This window comes from Cornus florida, unplaced genomic scaffold, assembly GCF_030987335.1.
Source record: "Cornus florida cultivar Cherokee Brave unplaced genomic scaffold, ASM3098733v1 CherokeeBrave_3.0.0_Hap2_Chr04, whole genome shotgun sequence".
NCBI lineage: Eukaryota > Viridiplantae > Streptophyta > Magnoliopsida > Cornales > Cornaceae > Cornus > Cornus florida.
Window position 1 is genome coordinate 2,765,371 of NW_026775574.1, and position 21,623 is coordinate 2,786,993.

General features: G+C 34.8%; 1 protein-coding gene across 1 annotated transcript; it reads left to right on the plus strand.

Annotated features, from left to right (window-relative positions):
* Positions 1-336: 336 nt before the first annotated feature.
* LOC132302488 (plant UBX domain-containing protein 2) lies at positions 337-10,393 on the plus strand. The gene is made up of 3 exons (XM_059799372.1): positions 337-1,540; positions 7,002-7,280; positions 9,821-10,393. The coding sequence occupies exons 1-3, from the start codon at positions 653-655 to the stop codon at positions 10,052-10,054; spliced, it is 1,401 nt and encodes a 466-aa protein (XP_059655355.1). The 5' UTR covers positions 337-652; the 3' UTR covers positions 10,055-10,393.
* The last annotated feature ends 11,230 nt before the right edge of the window (positions 10,394-21,623 follow it).

The window sequence follows — 21,623 nt, forward strand, 5'->3', positions numbered from 1 at the left end:
CTTTTAAGGCCGAAGTTATTAAAACTTCTAAAATTATTAATATAATTATATTTTAAAAAATATAAGATGGAGGGTTTACACTTGAATTGAATATAATTAATTATAAGTTTAATTGTTATTCCAAAAGTAAAAGTTACTAGTATCATTTTATTTTTTTTCCTTAATCCTCCCATGAATGGTATTAAACACATAAATTATTATTTTTCATTAAATCTCACTTATTTATATTTAATTTTTTAAAATTATTTCTAATACTAAGTGGTTATTATTATTAGCGTAAATTTTAAAAAATTGAAACATCGTGGCAAGATCTTATTGGACCCTGCAACCGCGTTCAATCCCATCTGCATTCAGGTTTCTTCTTCAAAGTCTCCGTAATTGCTGACAATTTTCTTCTGAAAATCCAAGAAACTTCGTGCAAACCCTAGTTTTACCTAGATTTCTCAACCCTCTACCTTTGAATACCCTTTCACCATCTGGTTCTGTTGAGGTGAAGACACCCCAATTCATTCGTCGAAAAGTCTCAATACCTAGAAATTACCATAGATTCAGCTTTTGCTTCAACTAGTAAAACTCCGAAGAACAATTCTTTATTTGATTTGTGATATATCTTCTTCAATTATTGTTCATTTGATTCAAATTTGGTTTCGAAATGGACGACGTGAAGGATAAGGTGAAGGGGTTCATGAAGAAAGTCAACAATCCGTTCACATCTTCTTCTTCTTCTTCCGGTAGATTCAAAGGCCAAGGTAGAGTCTTGGGCTCGTCTTCGTCGGAACCCCCCAATCCAATCCTCGGCCGCCCTGTTGATCCGAGGCCAAGTCAACCGCCCGCTGCTTCGGTGAATTTGAAACCTTTGCCGCAGAAACCAGTGAATTCGGATCATCTGGTGACGAATAGGTCTGTTGCTCCGAGTAATTCGGACTCAAATTGTAAACCAGCAAATGGGTTCGATCCATTTGACTCGATGATCACTACTGGTAAAAGAAATAAAAATGGGTATGAACTTAGTGTATTTGAATGTCCTGTTTGTGGTCGAGGATATGTATCTGAAGAAGAAGTCTCTGCTCATGTTGAGACTTGCCTTAACAGTTCCGAAGCAAATAATGTGGCTGAAGTTTTGGAATCGGTCAGAATTGAAAATGGAGCTGAGTCTCAAAGTGAATTGGAGACGTGTGTTGGTACATATGTTTCTGGGGCGCCTTCAGATGGATCAGTCGAGATTGTGCTCAAGCTTTTACGGAATATAGTTAGGGAACCAGAAAATGTAAAGTTCCGGAAGATTCGGATTGGAAATCCGAAGATTAGAGAAGCTATAGGTGATGTTACCGGTGGCATTGAGTTGTTAGAGTGTGTGGGCTTTGACCTTCAGGAGGAAGGTGGGGAGATGTGGGCGGTGATGGAAGTTCCTTCGAAGGAGCGAATATCTTTAATTAAGAAGGCAATATCATTATTGGAACCACAAAAGATTGAAGATTTGCCTTCTACAGCTCCTGCTAAGATAGATGAACCGGTTGAGCCGAAGAAGGTTGATAGACAGGTATACTGTTTTGGACCTTTTTTTTTCTGCTGAAGAATTAGTATCTGTGATTATTCTTGGTTTCTCTCATATTTCTTTAATGCTGTTATTGTTATATGACAGCTTAGATGCTTTTATATGTTCCTTTTTGGGTTGCTACTACTTTTTCTATTTTGAAGCTTCTAAATGTGCTTTTATCCTAGAATTATAATGTGTCATTTTGGATTACAATAGCATATTAAAACACAATGGGAAACTAACGAGAAACTGCACATTGAGGGTTAGTGCTCTTGGCGTTTGAGTTAGAGTAGACATTTTGCAGGCATCAAGATAATTTTTCTTCCCACTCTGTATAGAGCACTAAATTGGGTTTGTTTGACCTATAAAAATTTGAAAATTATTTCATGTAAAATGTATTAGTGTTAAAAATACTTGTCTTCCGTATCCTTCTTCCAGTTTGCGGTTGAAGCTTCAAATATATTTTACTAATATTCAAAAATGCACTCATTATGCGTGTATGGGCGTATGTATGTGCATTTATGGATGCTTGCATTTTATTGAGTGGGGTAAAATCTCCCCATTTGAATTTTGAAAAGATATGGGACTATATAATACGTATTAATTAAATATTGGGTAAAGTGCAAAAAACACCCTGCCATATACAAAGTGTGCAATTACCACCACCATTTTTTCTTTTGTGCATATAAATCCCTGTTTTATAACATTTGGTGAAAATTACCCCCTAATCCTCAATTTTGACCAAATGTTTTTTGAAAACCCGAAATTACCCTTTTCTCTCTCTCGCTCTCTCTCTCTTTATATATATATATATATCCCTCTATACATTTCTAAACACTATTTTCTCCCTCTTAATCCATTTCTCTCTCCTCTCTCTTCAACCCCCTCTGTAATTCTCTCTCTCTCCTCTCCAATTAGAGGATTCTTCAGTTGTTCTATCTGTCATTTGATTTTGTTTACAGAATCAACTTATATTGGAACTAGTTCTGTACGGGTTATATCCAAATCATACCCACTTGACGCATGACTTGTTAGAGATACTACAAGAAACAACCCTCCTGAAATTCCTAGCAAGAAGATCAGTTTCTTGATCCAGTGACTGTGATGTGGGAGAAGAAAAACAAAATTCTCTAAGAAATTTTAGGAAAGAAAGAAAATGAACTCAATCATATGTGCTCAAACAGCTTCCAAATTATCACAGGAAGCTCAGCTTAGAGAGCTTTCAAAGGGTCATCAATCTATGGAGTTGGTTAGGTGCAGTTCCATTTCAATTGAACTCCCTCTGACATCCGGTTATGAATTGGGCAATGATGATAAGACTATTGGATCTGTATCGTGGGCTTCTACCTTAATTTCAGAATTGGAGCATGAAGCCAAGAATATTCTGGAAAAGAAAAAAAAAACCAGGGTTTCGGACATGATGCACTCTCAGTGATTTTTCACATTCTCTTGATGTCTTCAAATAGCATCATGCACTCTTTGTTCTTGTTCTTGACGAACATAATTTAGTTGCTGTATATATTCCTTCAATGCCGTGTTAAGTGAGTTAACCTTTCATTTGCAGCAAGTCTCTACCTTGAAGCTTCATCTAATTCTTGTTTTAGAGAATTAGAACCCAGAACAGAGTAGTCCAAGTTGGGATAGATTTGGGCACTGGGTTTTGCTTGTTATAGTGTTTCATATATATATATATATATATATATATATATATATATACACCCACACACCCGTTCGCACACGCATATATATATATTGAAGATGGTGGAGGATGTTGTATCAATGGTGGTACTTGAATTCAATCCAAAGAGAGATTGCAATGGAGTGACCCAGATTGCAGTATAAGGGTATATTGGACATTTCAAATAGGAAATTGATGAAATGTCCTTATTTGCACAATTTTAATAATGTAGGGGGTTAATTGAATATCAGGGGGCTTCTTGCATATTTTATATATAATAGGGAGTTTTTTTGCACTTAACCCTTACATATTTAATATTATTTATATATTTAGATATTTACAATTGGCCCCTATAAGTTATTTGAGAAGTAGAAGGCTGGTGCAGGTTAAGAACCCGTTATTGTCCCGAATTATTAGAGACATATCTCCTAATACTAGCCTTGCTATAAGATGAATATGGCCGTTCAGAGATTCTGTGTGCTTTGATACCATTGCTATCTAGTGTATCCTTTGAGAGATGGAAACTGTCCCAGAATTTGGATTTTTAAGTTGATTTTTTTTGTCATTCTCAATTGTATTAAAAATTAAAATTGTTTATATGTGATGGCCATTTCAGAAGCTGTGGACAGTTATGGAAAGGTTAACAGCCATTAATTTTGTAGACATTTGAGTGTGAGCTGTAGAAAATCAAAAGGACAAACTTAGAGTCTCGCGATTAGAGTGTTAAAGCGAAGCTTTTTGGAACTTCCATAGAAATTCAACCATTAAAGTGTGAACATAAATGCATACAGAGATAGTTATGATATGAATCCAGTGAAAAAGAGAATGAGATCCAATGACTGAAAGACTCGCCCTAAAAGGAGTTAATCAAACATAAACTCACCTTCCCTTTGGACTCTTTACATTATCATGAGATCCTTCGCTTTACCATGTGATTTCTTTCTCTAAACACACACTCTCTCTCTCTATCTATATTTATGTTACATGGACTCGGGTACGGGTGTCGGACACAAGTATGTATCCATACGTCGGATGTGTCAAATCTCCAAAGAGAAAGACACACGGACACGGCTAAATATTCATTTTATTAATTATTTTATTTTATTTTCTAGAGTAAAGTAATTTTTTTTTATCTAATATAATGTTCAATATTATCCTTTAACTCATTTTAGAGTAATAATATAATGTAATTGAATGATTGGATATGTTTTTTAAGTACATGTACAACAAAAAGCGTCGGACAAATATCCCATACCCATGTCCGAGGGATATGTGTCCGACACGGGTACTTCACTACTTTTGAAGAGTCCATGTAACAGAGCTATATATATATATATATATATATATATAATAACAAGTCTTGAGTTTATCTCTCATCTCTCTGAAATCCAGAGTCCAAATCTTCTTAAATACATTACATGGACAAGTTTTCAACGGCCTTTAGTTTTTATTATAATTTTTTAGTTCTCAATGAATTCCACTCAGGCCAAAAGTTAGTGTCCATTTACTTGATTAGAATGATGTGTAAACGACAAACATAGATAGTGTAAGCTGGCAAATCTACAAAAAAATGGTAAAATGGCAATCAGTCATTGTTTTAAGCATTGCATTATTTTGCGTATATTTTGTAAAAAGAGATGGCGGGCCTTGGTGCAATGGTATGGTTGCTCCATTGTGACCACCATGTGTTTGAAACTGAATTGTGCAAGATCAATAAACAATATAAGCACAATTCAAAAGAGATAAGAGAAGATAAATTACAAACTATAACATGCCGATTTAGCGAGGTTCGAAACTCCTACTCTTCGGCTCAAGGTCCCTCTTGAGACTTTTCCAAATCCACTATGGCTTCTCCTTTCGGGTGGGAAGGCAAACGTTCATAAGAAGCTAACTTGCTTCAAACTTCCTTTGCTAAGAGAAAAACCTTCTCTTAGGCTTCCTTTGGATCAAACCAACCCTTTGCAATAGTAGGAAGAATTTGATGAACAAGAATATCTCTCAAAGATTGATATACAAATCAATAGCTCACAAGACTAGAGTATATATGAATTCAAGTTGAAGCTCAAGTCTATGTATGAAATGAGAGAGAGAATCAAAGATTGTATTGAATACTCAAATGAATGCTAATAAATGTTTCTCAACTCATGTGTGTTCTCCATAAATGCACAGTCCATATCTATAGAGAAATCTGCATAAAATGGTTGTTGGAAGTTGTTAGGAAAGTATTAAATGCTAAACTAGCCGTTGGAATTCAAACCCAGCAGGTTTCGGTCGGCTGATATATGTATCAGCCGGCTGAAATGACTTTTGAACTTAGCATGCATACTGTCTAATATTGGTCCAATACTGCTGGTTGACTATTTCAGTCGGCTGAAAGTCCTCAGATATGCATATAGACCCCTTTTTAAGCTGTCTTTGGTCTTGTACTCCATTTAGTCAATTGTGAATATATGAATAATGTTCATGACCCACTTCTAGGTTGTTTAAGGATCAAAGATAAAGATACAAGTGATTTATGCATGGTCCTATAGAGATGAGCTTCAAAAAGATTTCATAAATACTTTGACAAATGAATCCTAAGCACTCACCAACCTATCTACCCCTTTCTTCAAGCTTTGGCATTGTTCATTCAGCTTTAGGGTTTCTTCCTTGATCTTTGAGTTGTATTCTTGGCCTTTGAGGACCAAGTCAACTTTAAATGCTTCATGCTTTGACTTTTGCAACTTGTCATTTCCATGTCCATGTGTTCATGTGTAATAGAATGCTTGGAATGTGACTTTGATCTTATTTGCTTCATTGAGGTTAATCTTGGAAATGTGACAAATCTAGCACAACACTCGATCTAAATATTAGTGCCTAAATACGAATAAATGGTTTGTAATCATTAAAATTACTAGATTGCCCTTAGGTCAAAACCTTTGGGTCAACATATGCAAGTGTCTTTATGACTTATGCATATAGGTATTTTGTGTGTGTGTACTTGTGGACATCTAATAGGCATGTATACATGCAAGTAACATGGTTGTTTGTTTTGAAGTAAATAAACTGTATTCATTTCTTGCCTTTTATGTAACATGGTCGTCCATCTAGGAGAGAGACGAAGGGAGAAAGTTCTCATGACTGGAATATACACATGGGTCTTGGTGTATGACACGAACATCAAACCAAGATTAAGTAATATGAAGCCATGTTAGTGTCATTGTCTTGCTGTATAATTGACTTTGTGTCTCATGCTTGCATGCATACCTGTCCTTGCATTTTGACACAATAAATTATTCCACTATAGGATAGTGATAGTTAATTCAGGTCAATAATTCCGGTTGAATCTTAAGTCAGGTTTGATAGAATATATATCTAAATGAACTATAATTAATAATTGAATTAAAAAATAATAATAATTTATGAAAGGAAATAGATTACTCATTATAGAAAAAAATAAAAGTAAATGACTTTCTAAAAGAAATATGATATTTAATTAAGTTGAACTAAATATATTTATTTTGTTTTGAATTGACTTCCTAAAATAACTATGATATTCAATCAAGTTGAACTAAGTATTTATTTTGCTTTGTCTTCGTATACATGCCTTTGCAACGAATATCCTCACAAGTAATTCCTCCTTGATTTGAATATGTGGGATTGAGGCTTTGATCAACTAAATGGAGTAGTTGTCTGTTATTAGTATAGTTCTTTCTTTGTATGACCCATATGCCATCTAAGATCTATATCTTATCATATCCGTCTGTGCCTATCATTATTTACGTCTGATGATTTTTGATTTACTAGGTCCGGGTGTTCTTTTCTGTGCCTGAAAGCGTTGCAGCCAAAATTGAGCTGCCAGATTCTTTTTATAAACTCTCACCTCAAGAGGTGAAAAGAGAAGCAGATGCAAGGAAGAAAAAGATTGAAGAATCTCAGCTTTTGATTCCCAAGTCATATAGAGAAAAGCAAGCAAAAGCTGCAAGGAAGAGGTACACAAAAACTGTTATCCGGGTACAGTTTCCTGATGGTGTGGTGCTCCAAGGTTTTTTTTCTCCATGGGAGCCGACCAGTGCGCTCTATGAGGTTAGTCCTTTAGTTGCTTTTTATTATTATTATTATTATTATTATAATGTTCGTAATTCAAGCACATAAGAAAGTTTTGTTCTTGTCTGGTTTGAGATACCAACATATCTGTAGGTCTAATGCAATGGATGCTGCATGTGAGATATATTGGATTTGTGATCCATTGTTCCAACAATATTATTTTGCTGCTACATATTCAATTGGCATGAAACATTGTATATTTGAGGTAGCTAATATTACAGACGCTCCAATAAAAGCTGACTTGAATATGAATGTATAAGTGGTGATAACGTAGGTCTTCTCTAGCAAAAATATGTGGAAACAGAGAGAATAAAAAAGGAAGCTTTGTAGAGGTAGAATCTTAATTCTTGTGAACAAGGAAAAAGAAAAACCCTAAGATTTCAAACTCGTGAAGCAAAGCATAAAGAAAGGAGAAAAAAGGGAAAAAGAGAGACACAGAGAGAGATTTTAATTATAAAAAGTATCAAAAGAATATTGGAAGTCATTATTGTTGCAAATGATTTTTGTTATTATTATTATTTATTTTTAAAAGGGGTATTGAGTCAGTGCCATAATCAATTGGCTCAATTGCCATATATCACATGATATGGTTGTCATGTGATATATGTCATGTTATGCAATGCACTTTTTTTTTTTCCTTACCTTGGCAAGAAATTCATACACTCACTTTTCCCATGTGGAGACTTAAACCCTCGACCTTCTACTTTGGAAGCTCTTGATGGTTTATGTAATTTACTCTTCAACAGGTTTAAAACATGACGATGCAACTTATCATACTAATGATGAGATCGTTGTGGTAAATAATGAAATATCACTAAAAGATCTGTTGAATAATTATGATAATTTTCCATCTCTAGATCTTCCTTTGTTTCCACAAAGAAGCCTGTGTATAGGCCTTGCAAAACCCTAAAAACATAAAGCTAGACTTTATAGCCAACCCTGCCCAACATAGAAACAATAAAATCTCCCCCAAAAAAATCATATTTTTGATAAGTAGACGCTCCAAATCCATACTTGAAATCCTAAGAACATCTAATATAAATAAATAAATAAGAAAGAAAGACATACAGTTATAATTTTAGAATTGACTTAATAAAACTCTAAATTATTTGACCACCAACTCATAGCTTGAATTTGGTATATCCTGTCACAACGGAAAAAATGAGGTGCAGGGTTTGTGTTCTAACTGAGACTCGTGTTGTGCTCCTTGGAGAAGATAGAACTCTACATAATTTAAATATTTTATATACCCTATCATCTTTTCACGTGTCAAATAAGCTTGCAAATGTATATCATTGTTTTGGAGTTTGCCATGATCAAAGGGTTCAAAGATATTAGAATGCCAAGTCTGTATCTAGTTCACTCCTTCCATCATCCCAAGACCAACACTTGTAGTGTTGGGTGTCTAAACTGGTTGTTGTGTTTGACATAACTGAAAAAAATATTATCAGTTATTACTTGGGTATGGAGAGTTCTTTTTATTTCATGTGTGAATAACGTTGTGTTACTTACCAGAAAAAATAAATACATTGTGTGTTCATAGGTGACCAGTGAAGAGAAACATTGTAAAGGTAGGAATCGCAAGTGTTGGATGACAAAATCAACATAGTAATTCTCTAGTCTAATTGTGCCCATGTGATTTATGCCTTTTAACTTATTTCCGGAAATTTCTGTCACCTAGGCTGTATAGTAATGGGAATGTTTACTAACATGTAAGAATTAAGATGATAAAAGGAGCTTTTGTAAAAGGTTTTATCTATTCTTATGGCACTAAATATAGTTCAACCTGTAGTTGCTTTTATGTTGAGCATAATTAGTAACAGGTTTGGGTATATCTCACATTACATATGAAACTATGGTGACAGTTGCACTATGCAGAAGTGGACAGTTAATATAGTTTTTTTTTCCACAAATGGACAGTTATATAGTTTTTTTTCCACAAATGGACAGTTAATATAGTTTGACTTAGTGATTCCTCGTTAACCTAAAGAACTTAGTGGGAGGGTGGAGAGGTCTACCGTCTTCATCTAGTGACTCATTTAGATTTTATGATTAAATACCAACAATCACCCAAAAAAAAAAAGTAATAGCAAGTAAAGGAAAGAACACACCAGATTTTATACATTGGAAACCTCGGCGAGAAAAATCCACGGGACCTAGTCCAAACAAAACAATCCACTATGTCAAAGAAATATTTTCACCAACTTCGCCTCAGACTTCTGTACAAATCATTTGCTGAACAACAATTCCCCCTCCCCGCGCGCCCCCCTTCTTTTTTTGGACGTCTGAATATCGTTGCTGACTGTCTGAGATTGACGCCTGGATTCCTGCTTGAATTTGTACAAGTCCACTTGTTACCAACTTCAAAATCTTCTAGCTGTTGACCACCAATAAGTTACTAATATGATTTAAGCTTATTTTAATAGAACTTCGGCTTAGTTTCTGTTTCATGTACATTTATGCATGCAGATGCATTTACTTTCAAGTATTTTTCACTTACTTCCATCTATTTACTTCAGTTTGTAAGCTCAGCACTGAAAGAACCCTGTTTGGAGTTTGATCTGTTACATCCTGTGCTTATCAAACGGCGGGTGATCCCACATTTTCCTGCAGCGGGGGAGAGAGCCGTAACACTTGAAGAGGAGGATTTGGTTCCTGCAGCTCTTATCAAGTTCAAACCTATTGAAACAGACTCTGTTGTTTTCACCGGTCTCTCTAATGAACTCCTCGAAATCATTGAAGCACTCAATTAATTAATTCAGCAGTTTCTCCATAAGATCCCTGCCTGTGAATGCCGCTACGTGACTTGAGAATAAGTTTTAGTATTCACTGATGGGTCTCGGAGCTTTCAAAATCCTGATATACCATTCTTTGTATTCTTTATTGAATGTTTTTTTTTTTTTTTTTTTATCTTGTTTTAATTGTAATGGATAAATAAATCACAGATGACATGAAGGCTGGATTTCTATATCTGATTTGTCCTTGAATTTGATCAAAAGAGTGGATTTTGTACTCAATCATGCACATGAAAGTTGTGTTACTGTATTTTATTTGTCCTTGAATTTGATCAGACTCTGTTGTTTTAGTTTTTATCTATCATAATTTCGATATAGAAATTAGCATTTTTGCAATTACAGAGCTGTAAGTTCCTATAGCACATGATTGGATTTTCTTGCACTTATATCTACAGGCACTTTTTATGGAGTCATGTTGTAGGTCCCCTTTTTATTTATTTAATTTTTTTTTGTTTTTTTTGTTGGGTAAGGAAGAATTCACCATCGGCAAATCACATTAGACTCTTAAGATGGTTTGCCAACTTCGTATATGTGCAATTATATATGAATCACATGTATCATTTAAATTCGAATATTTTTATGTCTTGTGATAACCGACGTCTCTCCTATGAACCCTTTATTCACTTGTTATTCTTCTCAATTGCATGTAATGTGATGTTGCTTTCATTGTAGCTAGATTATTTTAGCACGGAACAAAATTATCTCCACGTTACAAAAAGGCTAGAATGATTGTTCCACGTGATAGAATTCGGGTCCGGCGTATCACATGGGTATCCTCTCATTGGACATAACTATAGGAGGAGTGAAATACACAAACGAAAGGGGCTTCCCCACCACCTCAATTGCATGTAATGTGATGTTTCTTTCACTGTAACTAGATTATTCTAGCACGTAACAAAATCATCTCCTATGTTTCGTCCAATTTGAAATGAACGTTATAGAAAGATTAGAATGATTGTTTAACGTGTTAAAATGCGGGTCCGGCATATCACATGGGTATCCTCTCATTGGATATGACTATAGGAGGAGTGTGAAATACACAAGCGAAAGGGGCTTCCCCACCACATAGACACACAAACGATGCAGGAAATGAAGCACTTTGACTCCCAAGACTTTATACCATGTATGTATGCGTGTGTGTGTGTGTGTGTGTGTGTGTGTGTGTAAAGAGGCTTCCCATGTGAAAGAAACGACAACAATAAAGCAAAGTGATGGGTTTTCAAGGACTTTGTACCCAAAGAGAATTCATTATGCATGAAGATTGTATGAGGCTCCAAATGAGCTACAAGTCTCACACTCAAGCTAGGAGAAGAGTCAAAGAAAGGATATAATGATACATATATATATACACACACACACACACACAGAATCAGAGCTCAAAATTGAAACAAAAACAGATCAAAAATGGATGTTCCTACTTTTTGTAAATAAACTCAATTGCAAGGGATTGATAAGAGATCAAATCATAACAGAGACATGACCAGTCCTTTGTGGATAAGCTCCTTCGTGTCCTACATGTTGACATCACACACGTGAAACTTAATTTCTTCCAATAGAAGAAATATGTGTGTGGACAAAAAAATCTCCTTCTAGGTGGTAACATTTTTTACTTCAGTTTGACCAATTGATTATATTCAGAAAATGTTTCTATGCCAAATTCTGCAGTATTCTTTATACCCACCAAATTTATGTCCTTCCCAACGTTACCATGACATAGCATTTATTTTACCCCTACTTGGACTGTTTGGGGAGAAATTTTTTTATAGCTTGAGGATCACTAGTTCTACTTCGGACTAATTATTATTGGACACATAAATAAAATAAAATAAAATAAAAAAGTTAGATAAAACTTACACATTTTTTACATAATTGTTCATATATCCATTGGTAATTGGTCCCAGGATTATATAATAACTTTTTTCGTTCTAAAAAATTTTGGATAAATTATACTGACCTCCTTTGAAATTTTGACAAATCTCATACAAGTGGAGCGTTTCAGATTTATTACTTTAACCTCCCTCGAGATTTGGGTGTATGCTCAACAACCTCCCATCTCCATCAAAACTTGTAATTTCATAAAATGACCAAGTTGCCTTTACACTTATTTTTCAATTTATTTACAATATTTTTTTTAGGAGGGGCTAATGGTGGTGGAGAGAATTGAGAAAGTAATAAGAGGATGAGATAGAAAATTGATATTTCTTAGATTTTATAATATGTTTTGTATTATAAAAATATATTACATATAAGGGTATAATTGACTTTTTATAATTTTTAGGGAGGTCAGAGTAATAAATCTCAAACGCTTCATCTATGTGAGATTTGCTCAAACTTCAGGAGAGGTAAGTGTAATTTACCCAATAATTTTCCTATTTTTAAAATAGAAAAAAGTGCAAAAAACTCTCTCACTACATAAAAATTATATATAATCTCTCTTAAAAGTTAAAAATATAAGGTTATTTAGCGTTTTTCAATACATTTGTATTTATATTTTTAACACATTTATTTTATATTTCAACATAAATAAAAATGTGTTAAATGCAAAATAATGACGCTACAACTACAAATAATAATGTTGAAAATATACCTAAAACATAATTTAACACGTTTGTTCTATATTTTAATGCACTAATCAATGATTATAATCTAAAACAAATATGTTAGCAGGACTGATTACGAATCGAAACTCCAATCCAAGACACTACAACAATAATTGATTACCGATCCAAACTCCAACCCATCATCTCCCTGTTAAAGAACTAGGAAAATGACCAAAATACTCTTATATTAATAAGAAGAAATAGAAAATGAGATTCTTAAAAAGACAAAGGACTTAAAGTGTAATTAGTTGCAACTTATATATTTATAGACAGTATAAAATTTAACATACAGTGTATATGGTTGTAGATTCTGTAAATACAAATATTATATTGATATAAGTTGGTGCATTATATATATATCCTTTTCACAGGTGTTTCCTTCTAATTTCTGCCTTTCGGAAATGGACAGCACGTTGATGACTTTCTACATATAGTGACAAAAACTTGTAAGCTCCCCAAAATTAAATAATACCGAGTAACAAATATTTTTTAAGGGTAAAATGTAAAAAATCCTCTTAAATTATTGGAATTTTACAACAAAACTCCTGAATTATAAAAAATCTCTCTGAATTATGATTTTATTACAAAAAAAACTCTTAAACTATTGTTTTGTTACATTCTGGTAGGTGACTTGGTCGGAAATATTAAAAGACAAATTTACCCTTTTTTAAAACTACGTCGTTTTGAGAATGGTCATTGATTATTTCATAAACCAAAAAAAAAAAACAAAACGATTTGTTCTCCTTTTTCCTTACTCTCTCTTTCTTCTCCATTTTCTCTCTCCTCCTAGCATCTACATAACCCAATTCCGTTTTCAATGGGAAGTTTCTATTCGGAACTTTCGCCGGGGTCAATGGGTCAAGGTTCATAGGAATTTTGTGATGGGTTTGCTTGGCTGTTGGGTCGGCCGTGGAGAGCTTGGGGCGGTGAGCAGTGGGTTGTGATGGTGAACTCGCGACGGCTAGCTCGGCTTTGATGGTGTCGGCTGTGAAGGAGGTGGCGGCGAGCTCAGAACAGGGAGGTCGGCGAATGAGGCAAAGCTTGGCGGTGAGCTTGCGGCGGTGCTCAGAACACTGACAGCGGTGTGCTCGGCAGGTGGAAATGGCTAGTTCGGGACAACATTGAATCAGCGACTAAAGAAGTCGCGATTCTGGTGATGGGCCGTGATTGGGTTTGATTGCGACCGGTGGGACTGAACGGCTGCGAGATTGGCTTCAGATGATGGCCGCCGACGGTGGAGAGGACAGCTGTGTTGGAAACGGGGGCATTAAAAACATAAACTTTGGATGAGATTTGAAATAAATTCCGCTAATAATTTTTTACGGATCTCTAGACAAACGCGTTTCTCTCCGCAAGGAGATGAACGTGGTATATTTACTTTCTGAAATCCATTTCCGGATGAATGAGAAATTAGCTCCAAAGTGTGGTGTTTTGATAAGCCTAAATGGGTATGCAAAATGTGGGAAGTGTTTGTCCCACATGGAAAAAATGTTGAAACAAATTGAAATTTAAATAAGCTGAGTTTAGGATTTGGGCTTGGGCTTGGGCCTAATTGTAAAGTCCAGATTATTCTTTTTTTGGAATTTTGGATTGGGCCTAATTTTGGGCTGGGCTTATTTAAATGGGTTTCACAAATGAGTAGGGTTTTTGGGTGGTTGGTTTTTTGAATTAAAAAAACTACTTTTTAGTTTTTCTAAAAGGTTACACCTTTTAAATTAAAAAACCATATTTTAGTTTTTTCTAAAGGGTTACACCTTTTAAATTAAAAAACCACTTTTAGTTTTTTCCAAAGGGTTACACCTTTTCCGAACCATCATAACCCATAGTTGCACCCACTCGAAAAGGCACATTGTAACCTATTGGAATGGATGTGTCTATTGGTGAACAGACACCATGTGAACCATTGCAACCTATTGGAATGGATGTGTCTATTGGTGAACAGACACCATGTGAACCATTGCAACCTATTGGAATGGATGTGTCTAATGGTGAATAGACACCATGTGAACCATTGCAACCTATTGCAATGGTTGTGTCCAATGATGAAAAGACGCACCCCATCCGAAAAGGCATTTCTATTTCTATAAATACCCCCCTTTGGATCATTTGCAAGTTATTCATTTTCATTTTCTTCTATCTCCCTCTCTAGACTAGAACCCAACCCAAGAGGGTTCAAACCATAGGTTAAGTGGTTCGAGCCATTTCGACCCTAATCCAATTTCATCGAGCCATATTAAGATTGGTCCGAACCATTTGGTTCGGATTACACCTAATTCAGCATTTATATAGTATATAGATGCATTTTTGAGTCAGAGAGAGTATTACACGGAGGAGGTTCGCCGTATCCACGAGTTTGTAGTGCTGCTACTGGTGGATGTAGACCGTTGTATCCTGGGAGATAGACGCCACTGAGTCCGTTAGCACCATAGCGGGGCGAATCTGTCTTAAGGACATAGTATCCAATACTAGCCTCGGTCCAGGTTCATTCCTTGCATATTATTATTATTTTATTGCTTTATTTTGCATATTTAATTAAATATAGAGTTGCATATTTAATTAATGATTTATTAGCATATTGTTAATTATCTTATGACATATTAGTATAAGGGTTGTTATATCTTAAAAGTCACATTAAGCATATATTTTTCCAACAATCTTAAGACAGATTCCTTCCTTGCGTAGATTTTATTATATGTTTCTATTTAAGATATAAATAAGTAGATATTATACTAATAGTTGAGATATGATAAAATAATGTTATATACATTATTATATGATAATATGTTAAATATTAATGCATTCAATATTATGTGAAATTGAAGCATGTTATATAAGTAGATTATTGAATTATTCAATATTGGTTGAATTATTTAATTTTGTAATATGATATTATGAAGTATATGACATTACCTTAAACATGTACCAACTAGAGGTGGAAAAAAGTACTTCGTTACTTTTATCATTGGTTGCACAAGATACCGTTATGTGTATTTGCCACGAAGCAAAGATGAAACCTTAGAAATGTGACATCATATGAATTATGGAAAGGTTAAAAACCTTTCTATAAATTCTTAAAAGTGTGGGGGTGTCTATTTAAGGTTGCAGATCTTACTCCTATGAAAAGTTAAAGTGAGACCTATAATGTGGCAACCTTGTGGGTGGGTGTGCCGTGGGTAGGTGCAAAAGGCACTGACATGTTATCACATTGAGCAAGTTACAGGTGCACAGTCCCACACCACCTACGTAAGGGAAAGGTAAAGTGATTTTATGTAGTGGTGTTATCTCCAATTGGTACGAGGCCTTTTGAGATAAAACCCAATAACAAAATCGTGCCGGCTTGATCCCAAAGTGGACAATATCATACTATATAGTGGAGTGGATCGTTACATAAAACCTTTGGTAGGTTATAACATCAGTACATATCATTTTCTTGTAGGCTAGAACGTCTACATCTTTTGGTCCTAATTTTCTAGCATGTTTATTGGAGAATGAGTCACAAATCTTTTTTCTTAGATTAGTTATGTGATATAATTAATCATATGGTATAATATTATTTATCTGAGTTCAATATTATTTATATAAGTGCTTACTTTTAATTGAGATTATAATATTAAACTATGTAGTAGAATTACTTAATGTGCATAGTAATTTAATTTTACAATATAGTTGATTTAATGTTTGATATTATTAATTTTGTATGAGTTCATGACTGGTTTGTGTATTTAATACAACAGACAAAAATTGACTAGTCTAGCTATGTCAATTCTCCTGATAGTCAAGGGAAAAAGATCTATACTAGTGTTTAAAGACACGTATAGCTGTGAATGGGCTGAATAAGATAAGATTTTTCAACAACTTTAAAGTGTTTAATGGAAAATGTTATGGATACAGTAAGCAAGTACACTGAGACAAGCTAAATCAAGCTAGTTAGCTATAATGTACAATTTAGCTGAAAGCTAAAATGTTACTAAGTTGCAAACTAGTTAGATTAGCTATAAGTTAAAATGATTAATGAGGTGCACAGAACCTAAGAGGAAGATGGAAAATCTGTTAGTTGGTTCTAGCTCTCAACTTGGTAGTGAAAAAAAAAAAAAAAGAACACGAGGGTGACGAGTAGCTATTTTAGCCATAAGCTATTTGAGCTATTCATCATAGTTGCTCATGTAGGAGAGAATAATATTACTTGTAAAGTAGTAGTTTTTGAAGAATATTCTTCAAAACAAATTACTCTACTACCAAGATAGACCACTTAGATAAGTGTGTACTAAAGGTATGAGCTACTAGAATTGCTAGCTAAACAAACTTAACTTCAAGCTAGCGGTAATAACTGAAAAGTAGGTGCTCATCATAATTTAGTAGTGAGATATGAGAAGAGTGTGTAATAATACTTGAGAAGTGAGTGCTCACTCTGTAGTGATTGTATCCAAAGCTTAAATAATAAGATAATTATTTGCTTAAATGATTGAGTTATGTGATGTATGACACATGAAAGGTTATAACATGTTAATATGACTGACTTAACATGAACCTAAATATGAATAACTCAATTTATAAATATAAAAGAAGTAAAATCAAATATATTAATTCGAGCCCATTGTAATTAATATCTTTAGCATTAATTCACGGTAATGTCGGTGAATTATTATAAGAATATGCTAAAGATAAAGTGAGTACATATGTACTAGAGACTGTTATATATGCTTGTTGAGAAGCGAATATGGAACCTTGAAAAGGTAGATGAGATGAAGTATTTAATATATGGTACTTTCATAGTTGAAAAATCATAATAAATACATTAAAGATAAAATTTCAGGATTATCCCAAAGTTGTGGGGATATATTATCCATAAATGAAATTTGTTACGAGTCACTCATCTTAACAGAAATACTTATAAATGTGGGGGGTTCCAAGTCCTAAGAGCTTTAGGATAGAACCAAAAATCATTTATATTATTATAACAATAGTGCATATTATTTCCTACGAGGAAAATATTATGGAACAACTAGAAGAGTTCTTTGTTCAGTTGAAGTGCTGAGTTATTTGTTCCAGTTGAAAAGTCAAATGTGCAAGCTTATAAGTCCTTGAATGGATTAAAGCTACTACCGAGACAATGACATAAATGTGATGCGTAAGTCATTTTACGCCTTAAAATATAAATGATATACTGATTGGTATATTTGATATGAAAGATTTAACATCTGATAATATAGTATATTCTCAATAGAGTGAGATTGAGATAATACTAGTTATGATAACAAAAGCCTAGCTAACTTTTGTAGATGTAAATCTCAAATATAAATACTAGCCAAAGTATATCATTGGTTGAGATTGCAAGGCATCTTAATAACTGTGTTTAATTGCACATTTTCAATCCAGGATCGGATCACTAAAAAACAATAAATTGGGTAGTTGAGATACACCCTAAATCCAATATTGCATAGATCGAGGTATCTAACTAAATTGGAGGTGTAACAGTGATGCAATCTGGATATGGGATATTAAAGACTTCAAATCCAATAGTGGATATGTCTTTTATATTAAAGGTATAGTTCTATGTTCTTAATATAACTCAAAGTTAGAAATTTTGAATAAATCAAATAGGGAAGTCAATAGATTTCACCTCGAGGACAATTCAAAGTAAGTCTACACCTATGCCACTAAAGAAAATGATATTGCTAACAATAAGCAATTTTAGGGCACAAAGTATACAGTTGCTCTCACCTGGAGAAATCTCTGCAGAGTGTAATATTTCTAAACGCAACCTTGTGGTCATATATAAAATTGAAGGTTGTACTAGAGAGCAATTGTACAGTTCATCGAGGGGAATGGGGTTTAAAGCCGAAAGTTAACGAGTCACCTTAATGGAAACCCAACCTAGCTAACTGGAGATCCCAAGATCTAGGTTCAAAGGGACAACAGAAATTCTGAGTGACTCACCAAAAGCACTGGGAAGATATAAATCTTCTACCCATTTCTATGATGAGACAGTGCTACCTACAGCGATGATCAGGATAAGCTATGCTTTTAATGACTCTTATACCTTGAAAATTCAAGTGGGGTTTGGTAGGATACTCTTAATAAGAAGTTACCTATATGAGTGTGAAGTGGGGCCGCTTCTATGAGAACTATAAAAGCTAAGTTTTCTAGAGCACTCATTGAATACCAGGACTTGTTCAGGGCCAAAATGAACACAACAATGAGAACCAACTTTGTGAGGAAAGCTACTGTGTGTTTGTTATTGTCTTGGTTTACACAAACGGCTGAACAGTTCAAGACATCGCGTTCACTGGTTAGCCAGTAAATCCGATAGCAATACACTAGGGAAGGTTCAAAGCCAAAAGCCACCTATCCTGATGCAGTAACTTTTCGATTATACTCTCTCTAGTGTCTGCATAATCATCTTTTGCATTTTACGCAAATTTCCATTCATGTGGGGGATTGTTGGAAACGGGGGCATTAAAAACATAAACTTTGGATGAGATTTGAAATAAATTCCGCTAATAATTTTTTACGGATCTCTAGACAAACGCGTTTCTCTCCGCAAGGAGATGAACGTGGTATATTTACTTTCTGAAATCCATTTCCGGATGAATGAGAAATTAGCTCCAAAGTGTGGTGTTTTGATAAGCCTAAATGGGTATGCAAAATGTGGGAAGTGTTTGTCCCACATGGAAAAAATGTTGAAACAAATTGAAATTTAAATAAGCTGAGTTTAGGATTTGGGCTTGGGCTTGGGCCTAATTGTAAAGTCCAGATTATTCTTTTTTTGGAATTTTGGATTGGGCCTAATTTTGGGCTGGGCTTATTTAAATGGGTTTCACAAATGAGTAGGGTTTTTGGGTGGTTGGTTTTTTGAATTAAAAAAACTACTTTTTAGTTTTTCTAAAAGGTTACACCTTTTAAATTAAAAAACCATATTTTAGTTTTTTCTAAAGGGTTACACCTTTTAAATTAAAAAACCACTTTTAGTTTTTTCCAAAGGGTTACACATTTTTCCGAACCATCATAACCCATAGTTGCACCCACTCGAAAAGGCACATTGTAACCTATTGGAATGGATGTGTCTATTGGTGAACAGACACCATGTGAACCATTGCAACCTATTGGAATGGATGTGTCTATTGGTGAACAGACACCATGTGAACCATTGCAACCTATTGGAATGGATGTGTCTAATGGTGAATAGACACCATGTGAACCATTGCAACCTATTGCAATGGTTGTGTCCAATGATGAAAAGACGCACCCCATCCGAAAAGGCATTTCTATTTCTATAAATACCCCCCTTTGGATCATTTGCAAGTTATTCATTTTCATTTTCTTCTATCTCCCTCTCTAGACTAGAACCCAACCCAAGAGGGTTCAAACCATAGGTTAAGTGGTTCGAGCCACTTCGACCCTAATCCAATTTCATCGAGCCATATTAAGATTGGTCCGAACCATTTGGTTCGGATTACACCTAATTCAGCATTTATATAGTATATAGATGCATTTTTGAGTCAGAGAGAGTATTACACGGAGGAGGTTCGCCGTATCCACGAGTTTGTAGTGCTGCTACTGGTGGATGTAGACCGTTGTATCCTGGGAGATAGACGCCACTGAGTCCGTTAGCACCATAGCGGGGCGAATCTGTCTTAAGGACATAGTATCCAATACTAGCCTCGGTCCAGGTTCATTCCTTGCATATTATTATTATTTTATTGCTTTATTTTGCATATTTAATTAAATATAGAGTTGCATATTTAATTAATGATTTATTAGCATATTGTTAATTATCTTATGACATATTAGTATAAGGGTTGTTATATCTTAAAAGTCACATTAAGCATATATTTTTCCAACAAGCTGTGGTGTGGCCGGTCCTCGCCTAATAGTTTGCTCATTGTCATTGTCATCCGGTCCACTTCTTTTTGCCATCGCTGGAATTAGAAGTGGAAGGTCACAGATCGCCGCCATGGATTTTAGGACAATTGCCACCGTCGCCGTTGACCAGACACCTCATTGGCTGACATTCCATTCCTCAACCAAGTTCGCCCTCTACTTTGATTTAAGATTCAGGTGAATGGTGGTGTAACCAACGTGCCGACCGCGCGTGACAATATGTTAAAAGAGAAGAGGTCAATCACACTGTGGTACGACACCTTTTTTAGAGAAAAAGAGTGAACGAAGAGATTGCCAGCGCCGCAACTCTCTCTCTCCAATCGATACAATCTTTGTAGCATATAAAACCCTTATTTATCTCTCTGAACTCTACGCACAGGTGAACTAACGTAACTTTGAAGGAGGATTAGCTTTTAAATTTTAATCTGGGAGGTTTATCTGATTATGTAATGGCAATTTGTGTGGCTTGGTTGATTTGTGATCAATTTTGTGGTTTTATGGTGGATCTGCATATTTGGTGCAGAGAAGGAACTAAAAGATTGAGTCGATTATGCGTGTATGCATCTTCTGTGTGAAAATTGATTTTTTTTTTTTTTTTAAGCCACACACACACACACACACATATATATAAACAGAGGAAGGGAGAGAGGAGATGAGAGTTATGTTCCAACGAGGAAGATCAACAGTATAAGGGTGTGTTTGGGTGTTTCAATGGAGTGTGGATTTAATAGTTAAAATAAAGGGCATTAGTGTCTTTTCATGGTCATGAGGGCATTATAGTCATTAAAATTATAATGTATGTCATGTGACCATCCCATGATGACTTTAATGGTAAGATCCGACCAAAACAGGATAAGATCCGACCGGAACAGTGACGGAGGGGGCCATCTGTAACAAAAATACATAATTTAGGGGGTTAGTTGCAACTTTAGTAATTCAGGAGGTTAATTGCTCATTCCCCAATAGTTTAGGGGGATTTTTTGTATTTTACCCTACTTTTTATTATTAGATGCAAACGTACATATGATTTAGACATTTAGTCATTA

Coding starts and splice junctions, on each gene's coding strand:
- LOC132302488 (XM_059799372.1), top strand. CDS start 653: ATGGACGACGTGAAGGATAAGGTGAAGGGGTTCATGAAGAAAGTCAAC. Junction 1,541..7,001: donor CGAAGAAGGTTGATAGACAG/GTATACTGTTTT, acceptor TTGATTTACTAG/GTCCGGGTGTTCTTTTCTGT. Junction 7,281..9,820: donor CGACCAGTGCGCTCTATGAG/GTTAGTCCTTTA, acceptor TATTTACTTCAG/TTTGTAAGCTCAGCACTGAA.